Source organism: Electrophorus electricus, chromosome 15 (genome assembly GCF_041902795.1).
Source record: "Electrophorus electricus isolate QZ-2024a chromosome 15, ASM4190279v1, whole genome shotgun sequence".
NCBI classification, from domain to species: domain Eukaryota; kingdom Metazoa; phylum Chordata; class Actinopteri; order Gymnotiformes; family Gymnotidae; genus Electrophorus; species Electrophorus electricus.
The window spans coordinates 7,692,084-7,719,460 of NC_137511.1; the positions used below are offsets into that span (position 1 = coordinate 7,692,084).

Genomic DNA, 27,377 nt, shown 5'->3' on the forward strand with positions numbered 1-27,377 from the left:
CTGTCAGCCCATGTGGCGTGGCCATAGAGCATGGTAGACATTTAAATGAAAGAGGTAGGGAGGCAAAGCAGAGAGAGTCATTTTTTTTGGGCAAGCCTAGATAATCGCAAAGGGTTAGTTCGTCCCATGTCACCGGGAGCCTAGGCACACACAGATTTTGGGATACCGAGTGGAATATAGGTCAGCTCAGGCTCTCCTGACACTGAATGTACATTTATTCAAAGTACTGTAGAACCATCGTTCAACTACTGCGACTGGTAAGCAACTTAATATGTATTTTGTGTATTTGTCCTAGTTTGTAGTGTGAACTCACTGAACTGATATGGGAAGTAGGTATTCAACAATAAGAATGATTGGTTGTTGTAAACGAATACGATCAATATATCTTGATTTCTGCCTAATGATACATTTAGCTCTAGTATTTAATCTGATATATTCAGGGAACGTTTTATTTACTCAACGGCTAGCTGGCTGTGATGCGTTATTCGTCTTTAAATGAGGACCTAGCTTGCTACATTAGCTAGCATAGCCAGCTAGGGAATTATTTGACTGTCGCAGATAAATTGTCTCAAGCGATCATCTTTTGCAGTGTTTTAACTGGTCTTGTGAAACCAGAATCTAAACACACGCAACGACCTAGTCATCTCTTCGGACTGATACAGATAACGGCCAAGTAGCCAGCTAGCTGTAATTCGCAGTTATTTCGTCTTCACGGTAGTATCCGAGATGGCTAGTTAGCCCCTATATGCGCCGACGCCCCCTAGCGGGCCCGCGGGCGGGCCCAAATGGACATACTCAAATAAATTACTTGATAAAATTGATTATTCTTAAAGTACAGTACATTTTATCAACATAACATTTCTTAGGACTAATACAAGTACCTGCCTACCGATTTTCAGCCGTCTACATGTATCCGTTCGCCAGAAATTGTACGCTGAAATCATCGTGTTTTTCGGGTAAGATTTCCACAAAAACGTGCCTGCCCTTTTAAGTTGCCTTTTAAAACATTATTCCGGTATAAGAAGTTCAGATTTTGTCATAGAAAATTCAATTACCATCAAAACAACTGCGTGACATATTTAAACGGTATACGGAGTGTTAAAGTTCTTTAACTGCGTGCTTACTTCTTTGCGTAAAAGCGACATTTTTGTACCGGTTCGGTTCCTTCGTAAATTTATTTATTTTATTTTTTTCCCAAGATTTATTAAGTTCAATAAATCACATACAGAATAAAATCCAACAATATATATACTTAATTTTAAACTTTAAAAGTCTTTTAAAAGTCCAGGACATTAAAATACCACGGCCCACCCATGTACCAATTACATGGGGGTATATCGTTAAAAGTCCATGTAAAAAGTCAGTGATAAAATGTCCATTAAAAGATCATTTCTCGGCCAGGCTGCGCCTGGACAACCGAGTAAAACAACAATAAAACTGTTAAAACGGCCTCTCTATAAAAAGACAGAAATAAGAACACCACTAAAAAGCTAAAAGGCTAAGTGCCTACGCTAAAACAGCAGATCTATGTTAGTTAAAACGGGCACACAAACCAAAACATTAAAAAACCCACAATAGAAAAGTGTTAATTTGTTAATAAAAAACACACAAAATAAAACACTTATTAATAAAAAACCAGACCTACAGATTCCACTTAAAACAATGTTCACCTATTGTGTATCTCTATCATGGTGGTTAAAACAATAAAATACGGTGGTCCGCTGGGACCACCGGATGGAGCAGAGTCTCAGCTAAGTTTAAAACCTTTTTCAACTAAAACCCTAAAAGACTCCGGGGGGCCTACAGCTCGAAGAGGCCCTTCCACCTCTCCTTCGCCGCGTGGTAGCCCCACCGGATGATGTCATGCTCCATCCTAAATTTTAAATCCGCACAAACCTTTTTATATAATCCCCAGGTGTCCAGGCGTGTCCCTTTTTGGATGAGGCTGGTCCTCGCATTCCATAGTTCTTTTTTGGTAATGCTCACCAGCTTCCATATCCGGGGCGCGAAGGATGGCCTGGTATCCTGGGGCCACCCCCATGTAACCTTCTAAAAGGTCAATGTAAACTGCGGGTCTAATGTCCTGCACAGGTCGGCTGCTTTGCCTCAGACATACCGCGCATACCCACAGTCCCAAAACACATGTCGGAGAGTTTCTTCCCCGACACAGTTGGGCCTTGGGCAGCGCGGGTGCCTGGTGAGCCCGTGCCTGTACGGAACATCCCTGACTGGCAGCTTGCCACGCACACACCGCCAATTCAGGTCCTGCGGCCGGTTGTCTAAATCTTTCGGCTGTACTCTGGATCAAGTGTCCTTGTCTAGGCCCACAACCGTGCGAGTCCCCCGTGCCTCGAGCACAATGTTGTAAAGTAACCTGTGCTTGGCGAGGGCCTCGGGCCGCAGACCCGCGGGAAGCGACTTGCTCCATCTCACCGTGTGGTCATAGTGCTCCGGCAGCGTCTCAGCCTTGGGGCCGGAATTGGAGCACGTTCTTACCACTTTACGCAATGGCCAGGACAGCCACAACCGAATAAAATACTGATGGGGGTGCTCGAGGGGAGCAGCCAACCGTGCACAGAGCTGTGCAAAGAACAGGCAGTCCAGCTTGAGAGGGAAGTCAGGGACATCCCTCCCACCCTTGTCCTTTCCCAGGTACATAACTTCCCTCTTAACATACTCATACTTGCCCCCCCAGACGAGATTAAAAACGTCCTTAGTTAAGCCTCGCCACATGGTGCGAGGCATAGGGTACACATGAGCCAAGTAGAGCAGTGAGGGAAGCACATCGACCTTCAATGCTAATACCTTACCAAGGAAGGACAGGGACCTGGCCTTCCACAGCCCCAACTTTTTCCCGGGCAAGAGCTAACCTCTCTTTCCAGTTTACCCGGGCAGCTCCTTCAGATGTGAAGTGGACCCCCAAGATTTTCAAGGGCCTGTCGCTGGTGGGCTTGCCCTCCTATACCTCCTATACCTCCAGCAGCCGAAGTATTTGGCAACCGACTTGCCAAGGTTTAGTGCGGCACCGGAAGCTTTTCCGAACACCTGCACCATGTCCAAGGCGCGCCTGAGCGACTGGTCCGAGCATACGAACAATGTAGTGTCATCTGCATACTGAGCCAGCTTTACCACAGCACCTCCACCCCCCGGGAGGGGGAGACCATCTATTTCCGGGTGGGCCCTTATGGCGGCCGCAAGTGGCTCGATGTAGCGCGCGTAGAGGAGGGGAGAAAGAGGACATCCCTGTCTAACTCCCGTCACTCCAGGGACTAGTTCGCTGAGGTGACCGTTGATGGAGAAACAGCTTCCCACCCCAGCGTACAATGTCTTAAACCACCTTAAGAAAAAGGGCCCAAACCCTAGCTTCATCAACACCCTCTCCAGGAAGCAGTGGTCCACCCAGTCAAACGCCTTCTCCTGGTCTAAGCTCACAAGCGCCAGAGGGACATTTCTGTCCTCAACCCAGGAGATGGCTTCCCTGATTAAATGGAGGTTCCAGGTTGCCGATCTCCCTGGGACCCCACAGGTCTGGTCACTGTGAACCAAAAGTGACACGGCTCTTTTCAGACATTCGGTCAGGGCCTTTGCGAAGATTTTTACGTCTACGCAAAGCATGGTCAGGGGCCTCCAATTGGCGAGATCAGTAGGATCGCCCTTCTTGTATAACAAGGAGAGTGCCCCGGACCGCATGCTCTCAGCGAGCAAACCCTGCCGGGGCACATCCTCGGCTACCTCCACGATCTCTGGCCCTAGGACATCCCAAAATGTAGAGTAAAACTCTACAGGGAGTCCATCCAGGCCAGGGACCTTACGCCGGTTCATTTTGCCAAGTACCCCCGTCAACTCTGCCAGAGTAAAGGGGGCCTCTAAGCTATCCCGGGTGGTGCTCGGAAGGCAAACATTAAAATTTGCCAAAAACTGCTCCCCTACTTCAAAGTCTGTACTTCTTTTATTAAAAAGATTCGGATAAAAATCATATGCAACCTCCATCATCCGGGCCGGGTCCGAACAGGTGGGGCCTTCCGAGTCTTTGAGCGATGTAAAACGTCACTCTTGGCGAGCCTGCCGGACCCTTTGAAAAAAGGATGCTGTGCAGCGCTCATCCTCCTCAGCCAGCTGCAACCTGGCATTAAACAGGAGGGCTGCCGCCGACCTCTCGTGCAGGACCCTGAGTTCGTCCTTAAGGGTCTGCACTCTAGCGAGGTCTAGCTCCCCTCCGTTATTCCAATCAGCGTATTCTATTTTTAGGTGCCTCTCCACATCCCGGACTCGACCCAGCCTTTCGGCCTTGCGCCGGCAGCAATAGTGCGTAGATAGAGCACGGGTCCACTCTTTCACGTGCTCCCACCATGCCGCGGGAGAGGCATAACCTTCTTTGCAGCCTCGCCAGACTGCAAAGTGGTCTCTGAACAGAGATTGGAACTCTGCTTCCTCCAAGACCTGCACGTAAAGCTTCCGATAACCCCTGCCTACTGCAGGTGCGTTAATGGAAGCACTGGCCTCTACCACCAAGTGGTCAGAGAACCAGCGTGGGGTCAAGGAGGCCTTCTTAAAAAGCACAGAGGGTGACGCCAAGATGTAATCTAGGCGGCTTGATGCCCCTCGACTGTTATGCCAGGTATGGCCTGGATCTCTGGGGTTGCATTTCTTAAAACCGTCAGTGTGGCTGAAATCGTGGAGCAGCTTTCTAAAACGTTTCCAGCTGACATCTGCACGCCCTTCCAAGAAAACATTAAAATCACCTGCCAAAAAAAGGTGTCTATTCGTGACACAGGACGGGAACGGTGCATCAAAAAAAGCAATTTGGGACGAGGCCTCTACCGGAGCATAGGCACAAATTGCCCTAAGGTGTTGGCCTCTCCAGGTGATGTCCACCCCCATCGCCTTCCCCGGCACGATAGTGTCGTCCCCCAACAGGATTTCCACGCCTGAAGAGTGGACACCACCCACGCTCCAGTAGGCTTTACCTTTCTTCCAATGCTGGGAAAAAAGAGCCTCATCCCTCTGGTCCCTCAGGTGAACTTCTTGCAAACAATAGATTGCTGAAGGGGTCGATGCCAAGTCCTGGAATACTGCTGCCCTCTTTCTCGCGTTCTGGAGCCCTCTGACGTTAGAAGTTAAAATAGTAAAATCTACCATGAATAAAAGAGAAGAAGGAGAGAACACGTTAAAACAGTAAAACATCCTAAAAATCAACTAAAAATCCACATTGTCCGTAGTCTCCTCTAAGAATGGGGTCTCGTTGGGTGACCCCTCCCTGCCCCCATATGTAGTGGGTGGTGGGGGCGTATCATCCTCCACCAATCTGTTGTAATCATCTGCCTTGGGGGCAAGGGAGGAGTCTGGAGCTTGGGAGGGCTCCTCATGGGGTGCTGCCGCTGAGGGGGGGGCCCGCCTTCATCCTTTTCTCTTTATCCCGCTGGGCCTTCTCCCTCTTCCTTTTGGCCTTTCCGCTGGGAGGGGCAGGGGGTGCCTCCAAAGGCCGAGGGGGCTGGCCCAGGGCCAGGGACCTTACCTCCGCCAGTGAGGATGTCATGAGGGCTGCGGGGGGGGAATCCTCGTCTTCCCCCGGGGGGGGTCGTCTCCTCTACAGACTCCAGTTCCTCCCCCCCGGGGTTTTCATTGTTCGAGGCCACACTCCCGCCCCCTACCAATGCCATAGCGTAAGATTTAACCTTTCCAGGGCAGGAGTGTGCCAAATGTCCCTCCCCCCCACACGCCCTACACCGGCGGGGATTCTTACAGTTTTTAGCCTGGTGCCCCGGCCCCAGGCAGTTTCTGCATACGGAATCCTGGCACCCCTCAGCCAGGTGACCGTAGTGCTGGCACCCCCTGCAGAAGGCGGGCTGCCCCCTAAAGAACAAGTACCCCCTATTCCCAGCACATGTAAAATATGCGGGGGGGGGGGGGGGAACACCTCCTTCCCTTCACTGTTCTTTGCAAACTTCATTAAAAACTGGCAGCACCCATTCCAAATCCCTAGCTCATCCCAAACCATTTGCTCTCCCAGGAGGACCTCCCCGTACCTAGCCAAAAACATCCGCACCTCTGCTGCGGGGGGTTAACTTGGGGGTTAAAGAAATGGATGGTGACCATCCGCCGGTCACCGTCCCATAGGGGCTCGATCCCAGCGGATGGTCACCCATTCTTCCCTCCAGCTCCAGGACTTTCTTATAGGCGGCATCACTCGCCATAGTCACGTCGTAAAAGTGCTGCGCACCATTGCGCTGAGCACAAATTAAGGCCCCAGGGTGGAGCCCGAAACAGCCGATCAGTACCTCCCGTATGAAGGGGATCCGCTCAGTAAAGCGGGTCCCATCCTCCGGGTCCCTCCAGCGGAACCGGGCCGTATTGAGCAGGCCTCCGCCTGCCCTCAGACCCGGTCCCGCCAGGGAGGTCCTGGCAGCTGTCGGGGTCTCTGCTGGCGCCTCTACTGCCTGCGCCGTGCGGCGAGGAGCCGCCCCATTGCCATCCACGGCCATCTCTGGCCGGTCCCGGAGTCGGAGCTGAAGCTGGTCCCCCACGCCGGCAGCTGCCTCTGTGCTGGGAGGTCCTCCCCCTGCTGGCCAAGTTGGGATCGTCGTCCTCCTTGTCGTCGGGATGAGCCGGGGCTTTAAAACAAAATGTAAAAAAACACCCTAAAATACTAAAAATCAAATAAAACAATAAAAGAGACCAAGGGATCACATGCGGCGATGGAGGACAAGCCTCCCGGGTCTGCACCTAAGATCACCCTTGGCCTCGCTAAAACTATAAAAAAAAGGCCCAAGCGCAGCAGCGTTCTCCACAAGCGTAAAATCTGTAAAATCCACAACTGATAAGAACACATACTACACTTGATCTTAGCCAAAAGGCCAAGAAGCGATTCCTTCGAAAAATACCCAAACTACGCAAGCCTTTGGTTGACTGAAAAAGCATGCTACTGACGTAAAACTGTTCCTGAATAGAGCATTAGACCCCCCTTTTCTACTCTATATTGATTTTTATTGTCTGTTGCAGCACCATTGTTTTGGAGTGACAACAATTCACACCTATGTGTGAAACGAGAAGGGGAGGGAGGGTGACTAACATTTACTTCCAGGTGTTTCCAAGAGTTTCCAGGGCAAGCTGCTTGATTGGCAGCAGTTTCATCAAATAGAGGAGGCTTAGATGAAAACGTAGACCCCTCACTTGCATTGTTTAGTCATCCCTTTAATATTTAAAGGTATGCGCACAGTATACTGTCAGTGCTTCCGTGTTGTTAGCAGATAGCATAGCGCATCGGTTTGGCGCTGTTTGGCGAAACCATAAGATTGATTTGATGATTTTGCCAATATGTTTGGACATCATGGAAAGGAAGAGGCTTATTTTAGCTGAAGTTTATGTGGAATTGTTTGAGTGCTGCTAGGATGGACTAGTTTGACCGCTAGCATCGATTAGCTTAGCTGCTATCATAGAATAGCTAAGATGTTTGCATATCAAATCACTGGATGTTTCCATTCACTGCTGGAAATTCGTAATCCTGCTACAAATCGTAAGTATAAATGATAAAGTATACTATTTCTTTACAGTATTACAGTATTAGCTAGTATAGTAGTAGTAGCTAGTACAGTATTTCCCATAATGATGCCAACAGTGATGCTAAGAATCCAATATTGTTGTGGAACTTACTAAAGTAACTTTTGTTTTGGCAAAATGAAACATGCAAAGTTGATATATAGTGACTAATGACTTAGTTTGCATTGGAGAGATTATTGGACCCTTTGGAGAAGTGTAGGACACCTAGTGGAAAACATTGTGTAGATATTTGGTCATTTCATGTATATGCTCAAAACTGTTCCATTTATTACACAAGACCCTGGTGAATCAGAGAATGCAGAGTATGAGTGAAAATCAATCTCCAGCATCAACAGACTATGCTATGTGTACAATTTCAGATACCTACTGTTAAAGTGAACAAGTACAAATCATTCAAAAATGAGCTTAAAACTGCCAGTGCGTAAAGGGGCTCTAGCTAGACCCTCCCTCAGCTGGCTAAGGACTAAATGATGCCGTTTTCCTGAATAACCATTGCCCCTGAAGCACGCCCTCCTGAAGAAAGATTCATCATCTTTCCAGCCTGTAGTCTTTTAGATTGTGCTTGCTTGTAGTGTGCATATGTAATATATGTTTGAATGGCCACAGCTGGTTTGTATAAACGCCGTCAGGATAGTTCATCAACTGCTAATGTAGCCTGAGTTAACCAGCTAACAGGTGTAATGCATATATACGGTTTTCATTACGAACTCTGTTAACCACCTAACAGGTAATGCAGTTACACTGTCTCCATCACGAACACTATCAGTTACTAAAAGCAGGCAAGCATGGTGTCCTCTTATGATTTTGCATGGGGATTTTCCTCTTCATGTGATGGTTTGACTGAATTATTGGGCTTTTGGAGACTGCTGGTTTAGTTGGCCTCAAAGGTCAAGCCACTTTTATCACTCCAGGGTCACTCAAGTCAGGTCAAGTTCAGTGGCCTTCACTCAGCTATATAGGTTAGATAGCTTGTAGACGTAACGAAACGACCATGATGCGACAAACTACAATATACACGCATGTTGCACAGAACTACATGAGTACAAATGTTTGAGAAAGAAGGGACGTGCGTTGTACCGGTGCTGCCTGGTCGTGCACGTTTTGTCGTGTTCCGGTGTTCAATAGGTGGTAGCTCAGTGGTTAATGTGCTTGACTTTTAAGCTTGACAAAAGCTTGTGGGTTCAAGCCCCCCCACTGCCAAGTTGCCACCATTGGGCCCCTGAACAAGGCCCTTAACCCTCAATTGCTCAAGTTGTACTCGGTTATAATTGTAAGTCGCTTTAAATAAAAGCGACTGCTAAATACCATAAATGTTATCAAATCCCAGTGAAACATGTTGCTACAGGGCTGGAACGGATATGGTCATGTTGCCCAGTTAGATTTTTTTTCTTTTTGTAAACTAAGCACAGTTCAATTAATTGTTTTCTATTACTTTAAAACCCTAGTTCAATGCTATAGGGAGACGGTGATGCTAAATATTTTAGATCTGGGTCAGGTTTAATTGTTCTTTCAATCTGCTCTGGCCTGAGTGCTGAGGTAGTGGGTTGCGTTTAAAAATAAAAGCAGTGCAATTTACCATTTAGTTTTACATACATGGGTTTCCACTTTTGGTCATTGCATATTTTGTGTTCTTGTTCCGACCTACCAAGTTAAATTACTGTTTAAATTTTCAAGTAAAATAATTCTTATTCTAATTACAGTATTACAGAGCCATGAAATGACTCCCCCCCCCCCCCCCTTACTTGGTATTCACATTTGTAATGCTATAGACTGTAGGACTGTAAGAATGTAATGACTGTAAGAACTATGTGTGTTGACAGCACTACATCTCACAGTCCTTCACATGCATTCCTGCATTGACAAACTTATATGTGAATACCTGTTTGGCAGGTACCTGCCTGTTTCTATAGTAACAAACAATACTAACCTAATGACCATATCCAATACAGCCTAACACAAGTATGCTGCAGGGTTACACTGTAAATAAGTGACTGAGAATTGTTGCTTTTGAGAATGGAACATTTTGCCTTTTGCTGAATGTAATTATCTGAAAGTCCTCTCAAACATATATCCCACAAAAAATTGAGAGGGCCAAAGTAGCGCAATGCTTTATGTGATGAGATTACATAAAGATTTCTTTTAAGTTGAATTTTGTCTTTGGCTACATGTAAGCTGCTGCCTTTTTATGGACTAGTACACACAGTTTACAGCTGCAAGGAATTCTCTCCAACAAGGAAGTTTTTCCCAGTCAGAAGAGAATTACCCTTGCCGGCTACAATATCTCATTCATGCACAACTGAATGGGTTGTGAAATCAGTCCTTGTCATTTGCGCTAAAAATGCGTCAAAAAGAAAATGCATGTTTGCTCATTCATGTGCATTTTCTTTCAGGAAAGCGCCACTAGTAGGTTTATCTGCTCTGAAAGGTTGCATCTAGACATTTCTTTACTTCACAGCTGAGAGACTCCCATATTGTGCACTTGGTTGTTCTTTTATACTTTTAAACTACCTATATGCTGTAGATGTACAAAAAGAGGAGCAACATTACTGTTGTGGTGTTTACTTTCCTTGTTGAGGAAGGACTGTTCAGTTTCCCAGACCTGAAATAAGCCTGAACTGCATTTTTTAAAATTTATTTTTTTTAATGATTTTCCCCATTTTACCACATCCATTCAATTCATTCAGGGTTTGTTAATTAGCTGATGTCTCGAGTTAGGTGAAATTGTGCTTGGAAAAATACTAAATAGTCTAGTGTATGGTTACTCAAAGAATCAGGACTGGTAAATCCAGGCTGTCCGTGGATAACTTGCTCCCTCAAGGACTGGCTGTACCTCAGAGGGGTGCAGAACAGAGGGATACTTTGTGCCCAATGTGGTGCTAGGGTGCACCTCGTAGTAAGCAGGAATCTCCTGCTTTTTGGATGGCAGCTATAGGGATGGAGCTCTTGTGAATGCATTGATCCCGGAAACGGCGAGCGAAGCCTGCAGTCTTCCAGGCTCCTCCTGCAGTGCCCTCCACCCACTGCACATTCTTAATGTCATGTCTGCTCTCTGACTGCTCTCGTTACTTTCTGTCCGGACCCACAGAAACTCTCACCCTCTCGTCATGGAGGAGATCGTCATAGCTGGAATTTCGGGTCGGCTTCCCGAGTCGAACAATTTGGAAGAATTTTGGCAGAACCTTTTTAATGGTGTCAACATGGTCACAGAGGATGACAGAAGATGGAAGCCAGGTATCCTACACAGTCCCATAAGCATACCCACATCTTTTGCCAATTAACGGGTGAATTTTACAGACCTGCTTTAAACCTTTAAAAGTGGCATGCTTTGGATTTTGAGTGAGTGACTTGATTTCAGTAGATGAAGAGATGTTCAACTTTGGTCCCCCTCTCTGGTCTCTTTGGTCTGCTGCTTTCATTGCCTGCCTGCTGACACGGCATCGTCTGAACAGATTTCTCTCTCTCTCTCTCTCTCTCTCTCTCTCTCTCTCTCTCTCTCTCTCTCTCTCTGGCACACTGCAAATGTTCGTTCATGTGCTACAAGCACCAGCAGGCTCGAGGCACAGAGGACCGAGTCACAGCTTTTGATAAATAGGAAATCTTGTGGGGGTTTTCTCCCTCCCCCATTTCAATCAGTAACCCTCATGCATATCCTGCTTTCCCACTTAGGTCTGTACGGGCTTCCCCGCAGAAATGGAAAACTCAAAGAAATAGACAGATTTGACGCAGGCTTCTTTGGCGTTCATCCCAAACAGGCCCATACCATGGATCCACAGCTGAGGCTTATCCTAGAGATATCATACGAGGCCATCGTTGATGGAGGTCAGCGGTCCGGCAAGCTTGAGCATGAAACATTCAAAATGAGTAGACCGATTTATTTAGAAAAGTGTGGTAACTGAAAAGTAGAATTCAGTAGCTCAACAGCACTAAAACTTAATTCCGAAAGCACCATCTCATCAGAAATGGCGTGTATGGGCGAGTGCAAGGACGCCTGACTGCTGACGGTACGCTCTGTCCTGGCAGGCATAAACCCATTGGCCATGCGTGGCACTAAGACTGGCGTGTACATCGGCGTGAGTGGTTCTGAGGCAGGTGAGGCCTTCAGTAAAGACCCAGAGGAGCTGCTGGGATACAGCATGACGGGCTGCCAGCGTGCCATGTTCGCCAACCGCCTGTCTTACTACTTTGACTTCAATGGTATGCAAACGTTCTGTCATTTCTAGCCTTTGTTATTAATTCTTCTTCTATGTCTTTGTAAAGCACTTTGAATAGCCACTGTGTATGAAAGGCGCTATACTAATAAACTTGTCTTGCATGATGAAGAAACTCTAGCTTCTCTCCAAGAGCAAGCTTTTTTTGCTCAATCTATTTTAAGCTGTTTGATATTTATTTATGTAAAACATTGTTCATAGTGCATTTATACTTCATTTCATGTTTTGTTTTTTAAATTGCCTTATTTTGTTGTGACATCATGCAAAGAGCATTTAGGAAGTGAATATTAGGCTAATGCCTCACCACTATTCCCTACTCTTTCATAATAGCTGAGTCATTTCATCTATGCATGAAATGTGATCTACTGCATAAATTTTGACACTGTGCCCAAGATGTTGACTGTGTACTTGTATATTATGAGTGTTTGTTGTGTCTTTTTTTAGGCCCCAGCACAGCTATTGACACGGCATGCTCCTCCAGCCTCCTGGCTCTGGAAAATGCCTTTAATGCTATTCGCCACGGCCAGTGTGATGCAGCCCTTGTGGGTGGAGTCAACCTGCTGCTCAAGCCCAATACCTCAGTGCAGTTCATGAAACTGGGCATGCTCAGTCCGGATGGAACCTGCAAGTCTTTTGACTCGTCCGGTGATTTTGCTATTATTATTGATGTCACATTCACGCTATATGAAATTTACTCCACTGTAGGTCTGCTGTAACATCTTTTCTTTTAAATGTTTTTTTTTTTTTTTTTACTGGGTATCACAGCAATTTTCATATACTAAAATTTTGTTTATATTTTGGATGGATATAGAGTTAAGGTGTGCGGCAAAAGCTATAAAGTTTTAAACTTTTTTTTTTGTTGTTGTTTTGTTTTTTTTCTGCCTCAGGAAACGGTTATTGTCGCTCAGAAGCTGCTGTGGCTGTTCTACTGACTAAGAAGTCCATGGCCAAGAGGGTATACGCCACTGTGCTCAACGCTGGCAACAATACGGATGGCTACAAAGAGCAAGGTGTTAAGCCCGGTGCAACTATCTTCTCATTTCATATTGCTTTCCTGTCTGTGCCAGATTTATCCAAACTCCTCATGTAGTGGGGAAGTATGTCAAACTGTTCCACTACCTTGTTCTTAGAAGTAGAGCTGTGATGCCAGATTACTGTAATGGAGAACAGTGACCTGGTTCTTCTGGGTATTTGAGGCTGTGCCCTTTCCCCCAGTGCCCCGTGGCACACACTCCTCCCAGCGTGTGTTTCTAATCGTCCTGCTGAAATGCGAGGAAGGGCAGGCATGCTTGGAGCTGTGCAGGTCTGCTCTCCAGGCTGCTGCTCAGGTGTTGTGTGCAGCAGGCAGGTCTTCTGGCAGCTCTTCCCATATGTACGCTGCTAAAGGGACCTATGCAAAATGTTTTGTGCTTTATAACTTATAGGTTATCCATACATTTCTTATAGTTAAATTTCCTTTTATAGTACCATTTTGAGGGGTGGGTGTGTGTATGGCAGAGGTATTTGATGGTGTGTTGTCCTTTTGTCCAGGTGTGACATTTCCGTCTGGGGACATGCAGCAACGCCTGGTCCGCTCCCTCTACCAGGAAGTTAACGTCTCACCTGAGCAGGTTGAGTACATTGAGGCCCATGGCACTGGCACCAAGGTGACTACATGAGCATACGCGCACACACATGCATGTATGCATGCGCAAACACACCCAACTGTTCACCCATGCAAGACACATTATGTTGTTCACTTAGGTTGGGGACCCACAAGAAGTGAACGGTATCGTCAGCGTCTTCTGCCAGTCACAGCGGGAACCTCTGCTTATTGGCTCCACCAAGTCCAACATGGGCCATCCTGAGCCTGCCTCCGGCCTGGCCGCCCTCGCCAAGGTGAGTCTGACCGCGTCATCAGGTGCTTTCTGTCACCCACTGCCTGTGTGCATTACCCTTCAACTTTTCCCTGTGGAGCAGTTGTCCTCGACTCTGACCCCTCCACTCCGTGTTCCAGGTGATCTTGTCCCTGGAGCATGGCATGTGGGCGCCCAACATTCACTTCCACGAGCCCAACCCCGATATCCCGGCACTGAGAGACGGGCGCGTCAGCGTGGTCGTCGAGCCCGTCCCCGTCCGTGGCGGCATCGTGGGCATCAACTCCTTTGGCTTCGGGGGCTCAAACGTGCACGTGATCCTGCGCCCGCCAGGACGTGGGCACCCCCTGCCATCCTTACCCCCCTCTGTGCTCAGGCTGGTGCAGGCATGCGGGCGCACTGAGGAGGCCACTGCCTCTCTCCTGAAGAAGGCACAGGAGTGCAGCCAGGATGCGGCCTTCCTGGCCCTGCTGAATGACGTGTCTGCGGCCCCGACCGCGAGCATGCCCTACAGGGGCTACACGCTGATGGGGGCCCAGGGGGAGGTGACCGAGGTCCAGCAAGCTCAGGCCATGCCCAGGCCCCTCTGGTACATCTGCTCTGGTGAGTGAAGGCTTCAGCACCCATTTGTTAAACTACTAAGCTTTGCCAGATAGTAGACATTTAAACGTAGGCTGCAGTTTTAACAGCCAAGTTTTTCTGGGACTCCCCCAGGTATGGGGACGCAGTGGGCTGGCATGGGCCGCAGCCTGATGCGGCTGCAGGGCTTCTGTGACTCCATCCTTCGCTCGGACGAGGCTCTGCGGGATACAGGGCTGTGCGTGTCGCGCCTCCTCCTGGAGGCTGACGAGAACACCTTCGAGGACACGGTGCATGCCTTTGTGGGCCTCGCCGCCATTCAGGTCAGGGTTCCCCAGTGCCGTGCATGTGCTGGACTGGCATTGTTAAAGCAAAGCCCTAGCATTGCCACATAGTGCCTTGCAGTAACTTTCTTTGAAATCTAAGCTCTAGATAATTCTGAGTGTAGTATTTCACAATCCTTTTTTCACCAACCCTGTTTGCATAGCAGTGACTATGTTTTCTGCAGATATTGAACATGCCTACCTGTTACGACCAATTCCACCAACCATTTATATCCCTCAGACTTTTCTGTTTACCTTAAAGGTGATGGTTGCATGTTTCTCCAGATAGCGCAAATAGATATGCTGCGGAGACTGGGCCTGCAGCCGCAAGGCATCGTGGGCCACTCCGTGGGCGAGCTGGCGTGCGGCTACGCCGACGGCTCCCTCGGCCAGAGCGAGGTCATCCTGGCGGCCTACTGGAGAGGCAGATGCATCAAAGAAGCCAACCTACCAGCAGGGGCCATGGCCGCAGTGGGTAAGACGGCCTGCCCGTCACCGTTAAAGCCATGATCGTCAGGAGGCACGAGACCTCCTCTGCTAGGCCGTCGTTCTTTTAGTGCTGAACTTGACTCCTCCCTCCCCACCCAGGTCTCACCTGGGAGGAGTGCAAGGCCCAGTGTCCTCAGGGGGTGGTCCCAGCCTGCCACAATTCGGAGGACACGGTCACGGTTTCCGGGCCACAGGTGGAGTTCACCTCCCTCATTCGCCGTCTTCCTTTCATTATTCAGAGCTGTCTCCTGCAGTAACAGAATTAACAATTAATAAGAGGGCGTTTTTGCTGTGTTCGTCTGTGTGTAGGAGGCTGTCAGCAAGTTTGTGGCCCAGCTGAAGGAGAGCGGCGTGTTTGCCAAAGAGGTGCGCAGTGCAGGTGTCGCATTCCACTCCTATTACATGGCCTCTATAGCACCTGCATTGTTGGCAGCACTGCAGAAGGTGAGCCTACGTTACGAGCCTACACAGACGCACACAGGGGACGTGCACGGATGCGTTCTCCTTTTTCTGTCTTCCTCACGGTGTCTTTTTGTTTTTTTGTCATTGCATGCGCGCAGGTGATCAAAAGCCCACGTCCCCGCTCGGCGCGCTGGATCAGCACATCCATCCCCCAGGCCGAGTGGGAGAGCCCGCTGGCCCTCTACTCCTCGGCCGAGTACCACGTCAACAACCTGGTGAGCCCCGTGCTCTTCCAGGAGGGCCTGAGCCTCGTGCCCGACAACACCGTGGTGGTGGAGATAGCGCCGCATGCCCTGCTGCAGGTCAGCCAGCGAGAGGGGGCACATGCTTTGAACGCATCAAGAGAATTAATTCCGCATGTGCTCACATGTATACTTACTGAATGTACTCTGGCTCCCCCTACAGGCCATTCTGAGGCGTAGCCTCAAGCCCACTTGTTCTATTCTGCCTTTAATGAAGAGGGGACATGCCAACAACCAAGAGTTCTTCTTCTCTCAGATAGGCAAGATTTACATGAATGGGTCAGTAGTGACTTTGGTGTACAGGCATGTCTTGTATGAACTCGGAAATGTTCTGATCTGTTTTAGTCACCATTTCATGCAAACATTTGGTTGGCTCGCAGTATTAACGTGGACAGTAACCGGCTCCATCCTGTGGAGTACCCTGTACCAGTGGGGACCCCTCTCATCTCCCCTCTTATCCAGTGGGACCACTCCCAAACCTGGGACGTGCCCAAGGTGGAGGACTTCCCAGCAGGCTCTGGGGGTTCCACCTCAGCCACAGTTTACAACATTGGTGAGAAGATCCTTCTTTTTTTTTTTTCAATGTTGAATCAAACTATATTATGCTGTCACACCTACTGATATTAAAAAAATCAGTTCGTCCTTGAAGAAAGGAGTCCGTTGATCAGAAGGTCGCAGACATGCTCGTCGTTGCCAGTGACTGAACTATGCTGGTCGTCAACAGCAACTAAGACCAGACTCTCCTTTTCCATCTGGTTTTTCTTCCCACCCATCTCCTCTGTGCAGACACAAATGCCGAATCCCCAGACTACTACGTGATTGGCCACTGTATTGACGGAAGGGTCCTGTACCCAGCCACGGGATACCTGGTGCTGGCATGGAGAACACTGATGAGGAGTCTGGGCACAGTTATGGAACACACCCCAGTCACGTTTGAGGACGTCACTATCCACAGAGCCACCATTCTGCCCAGGACTGGTGAGAGTCCCACTGCGTCCCCTACAGTACAGATTTCATATTGTGCATATGTGCATCTCCCACTGACAGTAATTAATTAATCTAGGCTCAGTATGTCAAGTTGATTTTATTTTGTATAAAAATAAAACATACAAGCATATTTGACTGCAACCTGATCACTTTGCTACATTCCACAAAAGGATCTGTCCAGTTGGAGGTTGGACTCATGCCTGCCACAAACCGCTTTGAGGTGTCCGAGAATGGCAACTTGGCAGTCAGTGGTAAGTTAGAACCCTCTTAGCCAAATCTCCTGTATGGACCACCACATGAACCAGCACATGTTCTAGTTCAGCACCTGAGCCATGAGCGATTAATGCCGCCGTGCTTGTGTGCGTGTTGTCTCCTGCTCCTGACTGCCCCAGGTAAGGTGAACGTGCTGGAGGAAAAGGCACTGGACTCCTTCCTGTCTCAGATGGCCGAACCTGTGAGCTTGGAGGTGGAGGAAGCCAAACCTCTCGAAGCCGGAGATGTCTACAAAGAGCTACGTCTGCGCGGCTACGACTACGGCAAAACCTTCCAGGGCATTCTGGAGTCCAGCAGTGCCGGTGAACACCCCAGTTCTCATGCAGCATACTGAGAACTGCACAGCCATAGCACATGCTTCTGACTTGACTCCGTGCCGGGGAGTTTTGTGTAAGCCAAGACCTGACCCCTGGTCTGGTTTTTAGGGGATCATGGGAAGCTACAGTGGACGGGGAACTGGGTGACATTTTTGGACACCATGCTGCAGATGATCGTGTTGGGCCTGTCTGGCCGCAGCCTGCGTCTGCCCACCCGGATCCGCTCGGTGTGCGTAGACCCCACGCTGCACGAGAAGAAGGTTCAGGACTACTCAGGGGATCGCAAAGGTACAGTGTTCACTGCCTTCTGGCGTCCCCAACTTGGTTATGCTATTGCTGCAATTGAAACTGCTGTTTTACATGTATAGAAATTAAGGTCCATGTCGGCAAAGTCTCAACTTTCTCCCTTCTTCTCTTTAGCTGTTGATGTCCACCTCAACCGCTGCCTGGACCACATTAAGGCCGGCGGCGTTCAAATCTGTGGCCTCCATGCCACCGTTGCACCCCGTCGCCAGCAGCAACAGAGCCCTCCCACTCTGGAGGAGCTTGTCTTTGTACCCTATGTGGAGACTGAGTACCTGGGATCTGATGGGAAGCTGCAAGAACAGCTAAGATGCTGCAAAAGCAAGTCACGTCCCTCTCACACTCTGACTATCGAGTACAAATGAAAGGATGTGTGGTACCTATGTGTGAGATTTCACTTTAATAGTTGTTAACTTTTTAAGGGGTTTATGGTGGAGATTTTAGATTTGCATGTATTACTGCCTTCAGCTGTCACAGATGATGATTAGCCATTCTCTGGGTCATCTCTTCAACAGGTCTGATTAACCATGTCCAGAAGAAACTGGCCAGCCAGGGTGTGAAGATCTCCATCCCAGGGCTGGAGGGTGCGTCGGAGGGCGAGCGCGTCGGCTCGGGGGCGGAGGGCGGCCTCCCGCGGCTGCTCGCTGGCCTGTGCGCTCTGGAGCTGAACGGGAACCTGCGCTCGGAGCTGAAGCAGGCTGTGCAGAAGGAGCGGGACTACCTGCTCCAGGACCCGCTCCTCAACGGCCTGTTGGACTCGCATGCCCTGCGCCACTGCCTGGACACGGCCCTGGAGAACAGCGCCGCGGGCAAGCTCAAAGTCCTGGAGGTGCAGTGAACTGTGTGACTCTTGACTAACGAAAAGGGATTGAGTGTAGAGCCAGCGTGTCCGGTATCTTTTAGCCCCAAAGTTATTACATTTATTATTCAAATAAATGCTTAAATGGTGTAAATTTGTTTTGGTGCATTTGTAGATAGTCTTCCCTAATAGCTAAAGAAGGATGAGATATAACCTCAATAATTTAATATTGTCATAATGGAAAAATATTTATTTTATTTTATATCTAATTTTTTAAAAAAGCATAAGCTCATTTAGCCAGTACATTTTCTTTTGTGCACTGACATGTGACTAAAATAAACCTCCAACGAGTTCAATGCAGAGCATCTTCCAGGGTCCTTGCTGTGTTGAGCTGGTGCCTGACCTTTTAACCCTCTCTCGTCAGGCCCTCTCCAGCGTCGGCCACGTGTTCTCCCGTGCCGTCGGCCTCCTCAACATCCAGCCCATGCTGCGACTGGACTACACGGCCTCGGACATCACCCCGGACCTGCTGGCCCCCCTGCAGAGCTCCCTGGAGGAGAAGGGCATCTCCAGCGCCCAGTGGGACCCCGAGCAGGGGCCAGCCGCAGGGGCCCTGGCCGCCGCTGACCTGGTGGTGTGCAACTGTGCGGCAGCAGGGCCGGTGGCGAGCCCAGGTGCACTGCTGGACAACCTGGCCTCTGCTGCCAGGGAGGGGGGCTTTGTGCTGCTCCACACCCTCCTGAAGGGAGACCCGCTGGGCGAGATGGTCGCGTTCCTCACCTCTCTGGACAGCCAGAGTAGACTGCTGACTCAGGTATGGGAAAGAGCCTCTCAGTGCTCTTTCAATGGCCAGACACGGATGGACCGCCTGCAGTTGTTTTATATGTGCTGTGTATCTTGGTATTCCATACATTTTTCACTTTCTTTCCTGTGTTTTTCTGTTTTGGTTCTGCTAATTTGTGTTTGCTCTTCGTTCCTCTTGCATGTGTGCTGTGACTGTGTGCATGTGCAGGCAGAATGGGAGAAGCTGTTTGAACAGTCCTCTCTTAACCTGGTGATGCTTAAGAAATCCTTCTATGGTTCCGTCCTCTTTCTCGGACGCAGACAGACCCCTGAGAAGCGGCCTATGGCCGTGCCCGTAGATTCCACTGACTACACATGGGTAGAGTCACTAAAGGTGAGTTGTGGTGTCTGTAAACTGTTGCTCTTATTTAAAGACATAGTAAAGCTTGGTGCACAGTATGTATGCAAGTTATCTGCAATGTCCAGGGGGCCAAGCAAAATGTTGCAACTCTAAAACACGATCCCCCGAATTTTAAATGTTCCTTCTCTTGTTTTCCGCTCATTTTTTTTTCATCTTCTGTCAGAGCACGCTGGCCGAGGAATCCGATAAGCCAGTGTGGCTGACTGCCACCCAAGGCCATAATGGAGTGGTGGGTATGGTCAACTGCCTCAGACAGGAACCCGGCGGCAGCCGCGTTCGGTTAGTTCGTTACTTCTCGCTGCACAGAGCTGTGGAATGTTGGCAGTAATATTTCAATCTCATTACCAGGCTCGTTGTATAAAAGAAGCTGAATGCAACACATTAGGTTAAAGATTAATGGTGCGTTGAACACGCGTCCCTTAGCTGTCCTTGGGGTCCTTTTTTTTTTTTTCTTCTCTCCAGGTGTGCTTTCGTGTCTAATCTGAAGAAGTCCTCCACCGCTCCCTCGCTGCAGCTTACCCACAAGGACATGCAGGCGGTTCTGCAGAAAGACCTCACTATGAATGTGTACCGGGACGGCCAGTGGGGGGCGTTCCGGCACCAGCTGCTCGCACAAGGTACGCCGCCACTGTCCCTTTCTTACCAGCAGGACTTCTGGTGACGCGCGTCCGACCCGCCCGTGAGCGCACGTGTGCTGTGGGCGGTTGCCAGCTGGTTGTTGACAACGGTCTGACTCGGTGCCATAGGTCTGCGCGAGGAGCCGACGGAGCAGGCCTACGTGAACGTGCTGACCCGTGGTGACCTGGCATCGCTGCGCTGGATCGCCTCGCCTCTGCGTCACTTTGTCGCCTCGAGCCCCAGCGTGCAGCTCTGCTGCGTCCACTACGCCTCCCTCAACTTCAGAGACATTATGCTGGCCACGGGGAAACTGCCACCAGACGCCATTCCCGGTAGCTAGCTCCTCCTTTACCACTCTACTAAGAGCTGGAGCTGGTGTAGTACCTGAACAGAAGGAACACGTGCAATTGAGTGGGTTTAGTTGGAGCTTTGCAGGCGTTTGTGCCTGATGCTTTCAGATAAAATCCGCCCCCCCCACCATCCACATCCACATCCATATTTGTCACAATGTTGTGTGCATCAGGCACGGTGAACTGAGCCCAAATATCCTTTCTCAATTTCTGCGTGCAGGAGACATAGCGCTACAGCACTGCATGCTGGGAATGGAGTTCTCTGGCCGAGATCCCAGCAGACGCCGTGTGATGGGCTTGCTGCCGGCTAAAGGACTGGCCACCGTCGTGGATGCAGACCGTCGCTTCCTCTGGGACGTCCCGTCCAGCTGGTAAGGCTCTTGGCAAATGACTGCAACACCCACATGCGAGAGAGAGCGATTCAGACAGGGATTCCATAGCCTATAATCTTCCATGCAGAGAGCAATTCCATAGCCTAGAATCCACTTGTAATCTGAGGCAAAATATGAAGATGTTTTCTACTGTCTGATGAGAATTATGACCTCCTACTAATAGAAGCTGTGGCATTGTGTGCGTGCAGGAGTCTGGAACAGGCCGCCTCTGTGCCTGTGGTCTACGCTACTGCGTATTACTCCATGGTGGTGCGCGGGCGTCTGCGGCCCGGCGAGAGCGTGCTCATCCACTCTGGTTCTGGAGGAGTGGGCCAGGCTGCCATCGGCATTGCGCTTAGCATGCACTGCAGGGTGCTCACCACCGTGGGTGAGGGCCATCTCCGCACACGCCCACACGTGCCTGCACGTCTCTGCCTGATTTGCTGCTAATGGGCCGGTCAGGGTGGCTTTGACGCACCTCTGGGGTTCTGCAGGTTCCAAAGAGAAGAGGGCCTACCTGCAGGAGCGGTTCCCGCAGCTCACGGCCGAGTCCTTTGCTAACTCCAGAGACGCGTCTTTTGAGCAGCATGTGCTGAAGCACACACAAGGCAGAGGTATGCCCTGCTGTGTTTAGATATGACCAATCGCTCAGGGATCAGTCGTGTCGATTGGATCATTGGTTATTGCTTAGTTGAGTAATCTGTGCTGTTTTGGACTGGGCCCAGGCGTCGATGTGGTTCTGAACTCCTTGGCTAAGGAGAAGCTGCAGGCAAGCTTGCGCTGTTTGGCCAGGCATGGGCGCTTCCTGGAGATCGGCAAATACGATCTGTCAAACAACACCCCTCTAGGTGAGCGCTAGAGTCCATCCAGTTGGGCACTCCAAGCTAGAATGGTGCAGTGTACGCCATCGATGGCCCTGTTCCAAATCTAACTTGGACCGTTTCAAATGTGAACGGCTGCGGAAAGGGATGGTGTAATGGAAAATTCTGAGTCATGTTTTCCACGGAACGCTGCGGTTGGCCAACCCTCCTCTGTGGCCCCGTGTCAGGCATGGCTCTGTTCCTGAAGAACGTGGCCTTCCATGGCATTCTGTTGGACGCCCTGTTTGAGGAGGGCAACCGCGAGTGGGAGGAGGTGTCGGAGCTGCTGAAGAAGGGCATAGCCGACGGAGTGGTCCAGCCTCTCCGCACCACTGTGTTCAAGAGGGACCGGGTGGAGGACGCCTTCCGCTACATGGCGCAGGGCAAGCACATCGGCAAGGTGTTGCTGCAGGTGAGAACTGCTCCATCCTGCTGCCGCCTTAAATGTGAAGCTGCACGGGATGGTCGGTCTGTCTGTCGAATTCTGCTTCACCACCTGGTTGGTTGTCACGCGACCCCCCCCCCCCCCCCAACTCGCTCCCTTTTCTCAGGTGCGCTCAGAGGAGGAGCCTGGTAGCAGTTCTGCAGCTGCTCCCTTCGCCCTGCCAGCCATCTGCCGGACCTTCTGCCCTGCCTCACACTCCTACATCATCACGGGGGGCCTGGGAGGCTTCGGCCTAGAGCTAGCCCACTGGCTGGTGGAAAGAGGCGCCCACAAGCTGGTGCTCACCTCGCGCTCGGGCATCCGCAATGGTAACTGCCCTCGATGGCCAGCCCCACACCAGCCAAGGCCAAACAAGTTTAGCTGCTATTTCATTATAGGATCATCAATGTTCATTCTATTGTAGAAAATCTAGGTATTCTCCCCTCTTGGCTTGCGTTGTCTTTCATGAGCAACTGGCTATAAAATGGTTATGTGCTTGAAATAGGTTATCAGGCTAAGCGTGTTCGAGATTGGCAGGCTATGGGCTTCCAGGTCCTAGTGTCCACCAGCGACGTCAGCACCCAAGAAGGGGCAGAGCGCCTCATAACTGAAGCCTGCCGATTGGGCCCTGTGGGTGGCATCTTCCACCATGCCATGGTAATGCCTCCCTATCCATGTCTTTATTTTCAGGGACAAGAGAATTTCACTGATGTGAGCAAAATGATTCCTATACTGTGTTCCCCATGCTTGTGTAGGTTTTGAAAGATGGCATGCTGGAGAATCTGACACCAGAGCAGTTTATTGAGGTTATCAAGCCTAAATATGATGGAACCCTGCACTTGGACAGGTAAGTGCTGTCATTTCACACTTTACTAATTGGCTACCAACATAACGCTATGAGCTAATGGCTAATTGACTGGATTCCCCTCCACAGAGTGACGAGACATAAGTGTCCTGAGCTGCAGCACTTTGTGGTGTTCTCTTCAGTCAGCTGTGGCCGCGGCAACGCTGGACAGAGCAACTACGGCTTCGCCAACTCCACCATGGAGCGTGTGTGTGAACAGCGGCAGCTCGACCGCCTGCCCGGCCTGGCCATCCAGTGGGGCGCCATTGGCGACGTAGGCGTGGTCTTGGAGACCATGGGCGGGAACGACGCGGTGATCGGTGGCACGCTGCCCCAGCGCATGGCCTCCTGCCTGGAAGTGCTTGACCGCTTCCTGTGCCAGCATCGGCCGGTGGTGTCCAGCTTTGTGCTGGCAGAGAGGGTGCAGGTGGCGAAGGGAGATGGCAGCAGGCAGAGGGACCTGGTGGAGGCCGTGGCTCACATCCTGGGTAAGGGGCTCCGGCCTGGGCTCTGCTGACCCTTCACGACTGTTGGGATGTGTGAGGTTGCACTTCGCAGAGAATGACACTGCAGGGCTGTGTCGATCTATCTTTGCTGCTCATAACCCTCTGCATTCAAAACCTCACCCGTCCTTTGCTCAGGTGTGCGCGATGTAAGCGGCCTGAATGCCGACACCTCATTGGCTGACCTGGGCCTGGACTCGCTCATGGGCGTGGAGGTAAGGCAGACACTGGAGAGGGACTATGACATCGTCATGGCAATGAGGGACATCCGCCAACTCACCATCAACAAGCTGCGTGAGCTTTCCTGCAAGTCAGGAGGAGTTGAGGGTGAGTGTGCGTGCACCAGCGCGTGTGGTCAAGTGCGTGTGTATGCAATTCCTGAAAGGGACATGGCGAGACATTTAGAAATGTCCCTTTCCCCTCACGTCCACCCAGAAGCCAGGGCGGGTCTAGAGAAGCGGCCCGGTGCGCAGGCGCTCCAGGGGCCAGACCTGAGCCTGATGCTGGTGAACCCGGACGGCCCCACCGTGATGCGGCTGAACGAAGTGCAGAGTGCGGAGAGGCCACTGTTCCTCGTCCACCCCATAGAGGGCTCCGTCGCCGCCTTCCACGCACTCTCCACCAAACTGAGCGTGCCTTGCTACGGCCTGCAGTGCACCAAAGGTACAGCAGTAGAACAGGCTCCACCCTGCAGAGAGGGAGCCCTACTGCAGCAACTGCTCAGTTAAATGAACTGTGTGAGCATATGCTGAAGTACTGGGGGGGAATCTCCACTGTAACGGATAATGTTATTTGGCTTTTAGGTTACTTTTTTGGGTTTAAAGGGTTTGAACTAATCAATCTCTGTGTGTGTGTAGCTGCTCCATTGGACAGTATTCAGAGCCTGGCTGCCTACTATGTGGAGGGTGTGAAGCGGGTGCAACCGGAGGGGCCATATCGTATCTCTGGCTACTCCTTTGGTGCATGCGTGGCTTTTGAGATGTGCTCCCAGCTGCAGCAGAGCCAGTGCGCTGTCGACTACCTCTTTCTCTTCGATGGCTCCCATTCGTATGTGGCAGCATATACGCAGGTTGGCATGCATATAGTCTTCTGTACGTTTCCTGTGTAAACACGCACTATGCATTGTAACAGTCTAAAGCTTTGTTTGTACTGTGCGTCATGCTGACAGAGCTACAGGGCCAAGCTGACCCCAGGCAACGAGTCTGAGGCAGAGACCGAGGCTTTGTGTGCCTTCGTCCAGCAGTTCACCAGCATAGAGTACAACAAGGTAACCGTTAGGGGTATTCACTGCTCAGGCCTTTTACTGCTTTAACCAGGGAAACGTTTTTGGATGCCGGTTATCCCAGTTCATGTTTTCCCCTGTTAGTACTGAGCAGTAGCTTTAAAAAAAAACAAAAAAACCCCCACAAAATGCAATACTGGCACTTTCACAGCATGATTCCTTATGAAGCTGTGCCTTTATCAGCTTTTTAAAATGGTCAGAAACCATTAAAGCAGACTGTTTCCTTATATTTATTTGTTATATATTGAATTGAACCCACCAGTCCTTCATAATAAAATACTCTTGGCAGTACTCTTGGTACATAATCTCTACATAAATTTCTTCATCTCTGCTTCTCTGTATGTGTCTCAGCTCTTGGAGACGTTGTTACCTATGACAGACCTGGAGGCTCGAGTGAGCCAGGTGGTGGATCTCATCACCTCCTCTCGCGAGAACGTCAATCGTGACTCTCTCCACTTCGCTGCCTCCACGTTCTACTACAAGCTGAAGGCTGCCGACCGCTACGTCCCCACCAGCAAGTACCACGGCAACATCACCTTGCTGAGAGCCAAGACCAGCAGCGACTATGGCGATGGCTTGGGGGCCGACTACAAACTACATGAGGTATGCATACGATGGGAGCTCATGTGCTAATGCCAAAAGGCAGAATTTTATTCTTTTGGTTTGGATGGAGAACCATTGGTTGAAAAATTCAGTCACTTTATTTATTTTTATATAATATATGCACAAAATATTTTCATATGTTATTCCTAGAAATCCTAAAGACTCTGAAATGCGGGCCCTTTTGTGTGCAGGTGTGTGACGGGAAGGTTTCGGTCCATGTGATTGAGGGTGATCATCGTACTTTCCTGGAAGGAGAGGGATTGGAGTCCATCACGGGCATCATCCACAGCTCGCTGGCAGAGCCCCGTGTTGGCGCCAGAGAGGGTTAAAGCCCAACCCTTTGCCTAATGCACTTTCCCAGGGCAGGTCACACCCTCCTGTCAGTAGGGACTAGGATGTCTGGCCTAGCTCACTCTTAACCCGTATAACCCTCCTCTCTGATGAATAATACTTTTTTCAAGTCATTCTCTTCCTCACCATGAGGTGTGGTGCATGGTCATTATTTTGCTGGAGCAAAACGATATCTAACAAAAAGGTTTAAACATTTTGTCTTTATTTGATCTTATTTTTGTTTGTTTTTTTGTGGAGCAAAAACTGTTACTGTATTGAATCTTAAGAAAGCTGGCAAGATGCTCCATAGTGGAAATCAATAGAGCTTAGAAAAGGTGTGAGTGACACTGGGTAGTGCCTAGATAATACAATCTCCTCTCTACTAATGATGATGAAGCTTGAAGCTCTGTTAATGTAGTCCTCTCTAGTCAGGCCACCTCACTAACCTCCTGACCCATATATGTGTGTGTTCTATGCCCTAGAGGCGAACCCCGGCCAGCTCTAATGACACGCACGATACGTGACTGACTGCTCTGCCTCACTGCAGCTTATCAACTAATCAAGAGTCTCATGTACATAGACGAAACCTAGTTACTGTTTCTCACAGTTACCAGTATTACCACCACCTATTTTTTGAGAAACCATGTTTTCTGTAGTTTTAATATTGGTATTTAATGTCTTGCAAAAAAAATCTGGAACAGTTAAAGAATCACTGGATGTACAAGGGGAACATTTCAGTGCTCCATGGCAGTGTCCAAGCCAAGATAATTTAGAAAATCCTTAAAGAAGAATGGGACCATGGATGGACCAAATATTTGTTGTTGTATTTGAGTGTTGACTGAAAGGGAAGGCAGTATTGGTTAAATACACAAATGTTGGGGGGGGCTTTTGTTTTAACACACTACAACAAATGCTTCTTCTGTGTTTGGCTATGTAACTGCAAGAAAATAACTACAGGTTTTAACTTGTATTGAGTTTGTGTTCTACTGGAAGACAATCTCGAAATTCCTTCATTCCTCGCAGACTATTACAAAATGCATGTGTTTCCACAATGTTTAGCATCTAATCAATGGCTTGAAATATAAATGTTTTGCCACTACTTACAGCTGAGTGTGCAGGCATTGGTAGATGGACAGTTGTTCTAGTGTATCATGTGTCTTCTCATCGTGGCCAGGTCCACATGTCTGTGAGAGATGTTGGCTGGCTGGCTTGCTTGCTTACTTTTACCAATGAAGAATGAGAATGAAGGGTTTTATTTGGTATTGAACCGAAATGCTGCTCGTACGAATGAGCCCTGATTGTCTCCCTCTCAGTCACAGTGAAGAAGAGCAGCTCTCTGGAGGTGTCTGAGACTCCTGTTCAAGTCTATGACGACCCGGATGCCTTCTTTCATGTTGTGCACAAATTAACTGGATATTCCTTTTGTTTTTTTAGAATAGTCAATAGTTTTGTATTACTGTGATTTTGTTCATGTGTAATTATTCAAGTATTTATTATACTAGTCCAAATAAAGAGCTGTCATTAACAGGCAGATCCTTGTGCTCCTTTTATGATTCTCTGCAAGAATAAGTCTTAAACTTCTGAAGGATGGAA

General features: G+C 49.4%; 1 protein-coding gene and 1 pseudogene across 1 annotated transcript; one reads left to right on the forward strand and one right to left on the reverse strand.

The window, feature by feature from the left end:
* LOC145651324 (fatty acid synthase-like) lies at window positions 1–27,315 on the forward strand. Its single transcript, XM_081697700.1, has 42 exons — window positions 1–257; window positions 10,643–10,788; window positions 11,224–11,376; window positions 11,578–11,751; window positions 12,210–12,410; window positions 12,653–12,775; window positions 13,296–13,411; window positions 13,509–13,643; window positions 13,762–14,224; window positions 14,336–14,523; window positions 14,809–14,998; window positions 15,112–15,206; window positions 15,322–15,456; window positions 15,573–15,776; window positions 15,880–15,995; window positions 16,097–16,269; window positions 16,503–16,694; window positions 16,874–16,954; window positions 17,096–17,278; window positions 17,402–17,581; window positions 17,714–17,917; window positions 18,112–18,425; window positions 18,820–19,209; window positions 19,408–19,572; window positions 19,763–19,878; window positions 20,062–20,216; window positions 20,346–20,549; window positions 20,788–20,938; window positions 21,148–21,326; window positions 21,433–21,552; window positions 21,664–21,786; window positions 21,987–22,210; window positions 22,350–22,551; window positions 22,728–22,879; window positions 22,978–23,069; window positions 23,157–23,554; window positions 23,708–23,896; window positions 24,005–24,232; window positions 24,427–24,638; window positions 24,738–24,836; window positions 25,203–25,454; window positions 25,646–27,315. Exons 2-42 carry the CDS (start codon window positions 10,662–10,664, stop codon window positions 25,781–25,783), a joined length of 7,536 nt encoding a protein of 2,511 aa, XP_081553826.1. The 5' UTR covers window positions 1–257; window positions 10,643–10,661; the 3' UTR covers window positions 25,784–27,315.
* Window positions 6,724–6,866, reverse strand: LOC145651414 (U2 spliceosomal RNA; annotated as a pseudogene).
* Window positions 27,316–27,377: the final 62 nt, after the last annotated feature.

Excerpts from the sequence above, each read along its gene's own strand:
- LOC145651324 (XM_081697700.1), top strand. The coding sequence starts at position 10,662 with ATGGAGGAGATCGTCATAGCTGGAATTTCGGGTCGGCTTCCCGAGTCG. Across the intron at positions 16,955-17,095 it reads TGGCAACTTGGCAGTCAGTG|GTAAGGTGAACGTGCTGGAG; the intron begins GTAAGTTAGAAC and ends TGACTGCCCCAG. Across the intron at positions 23,897-24,004 it reads CAAGTCAGGAGGAGTTGAGG|AAGCCAGGGCGGGTCTAGAG; the intron begins GTGAGTGTGCGT and ends ACGTCCACCCAG.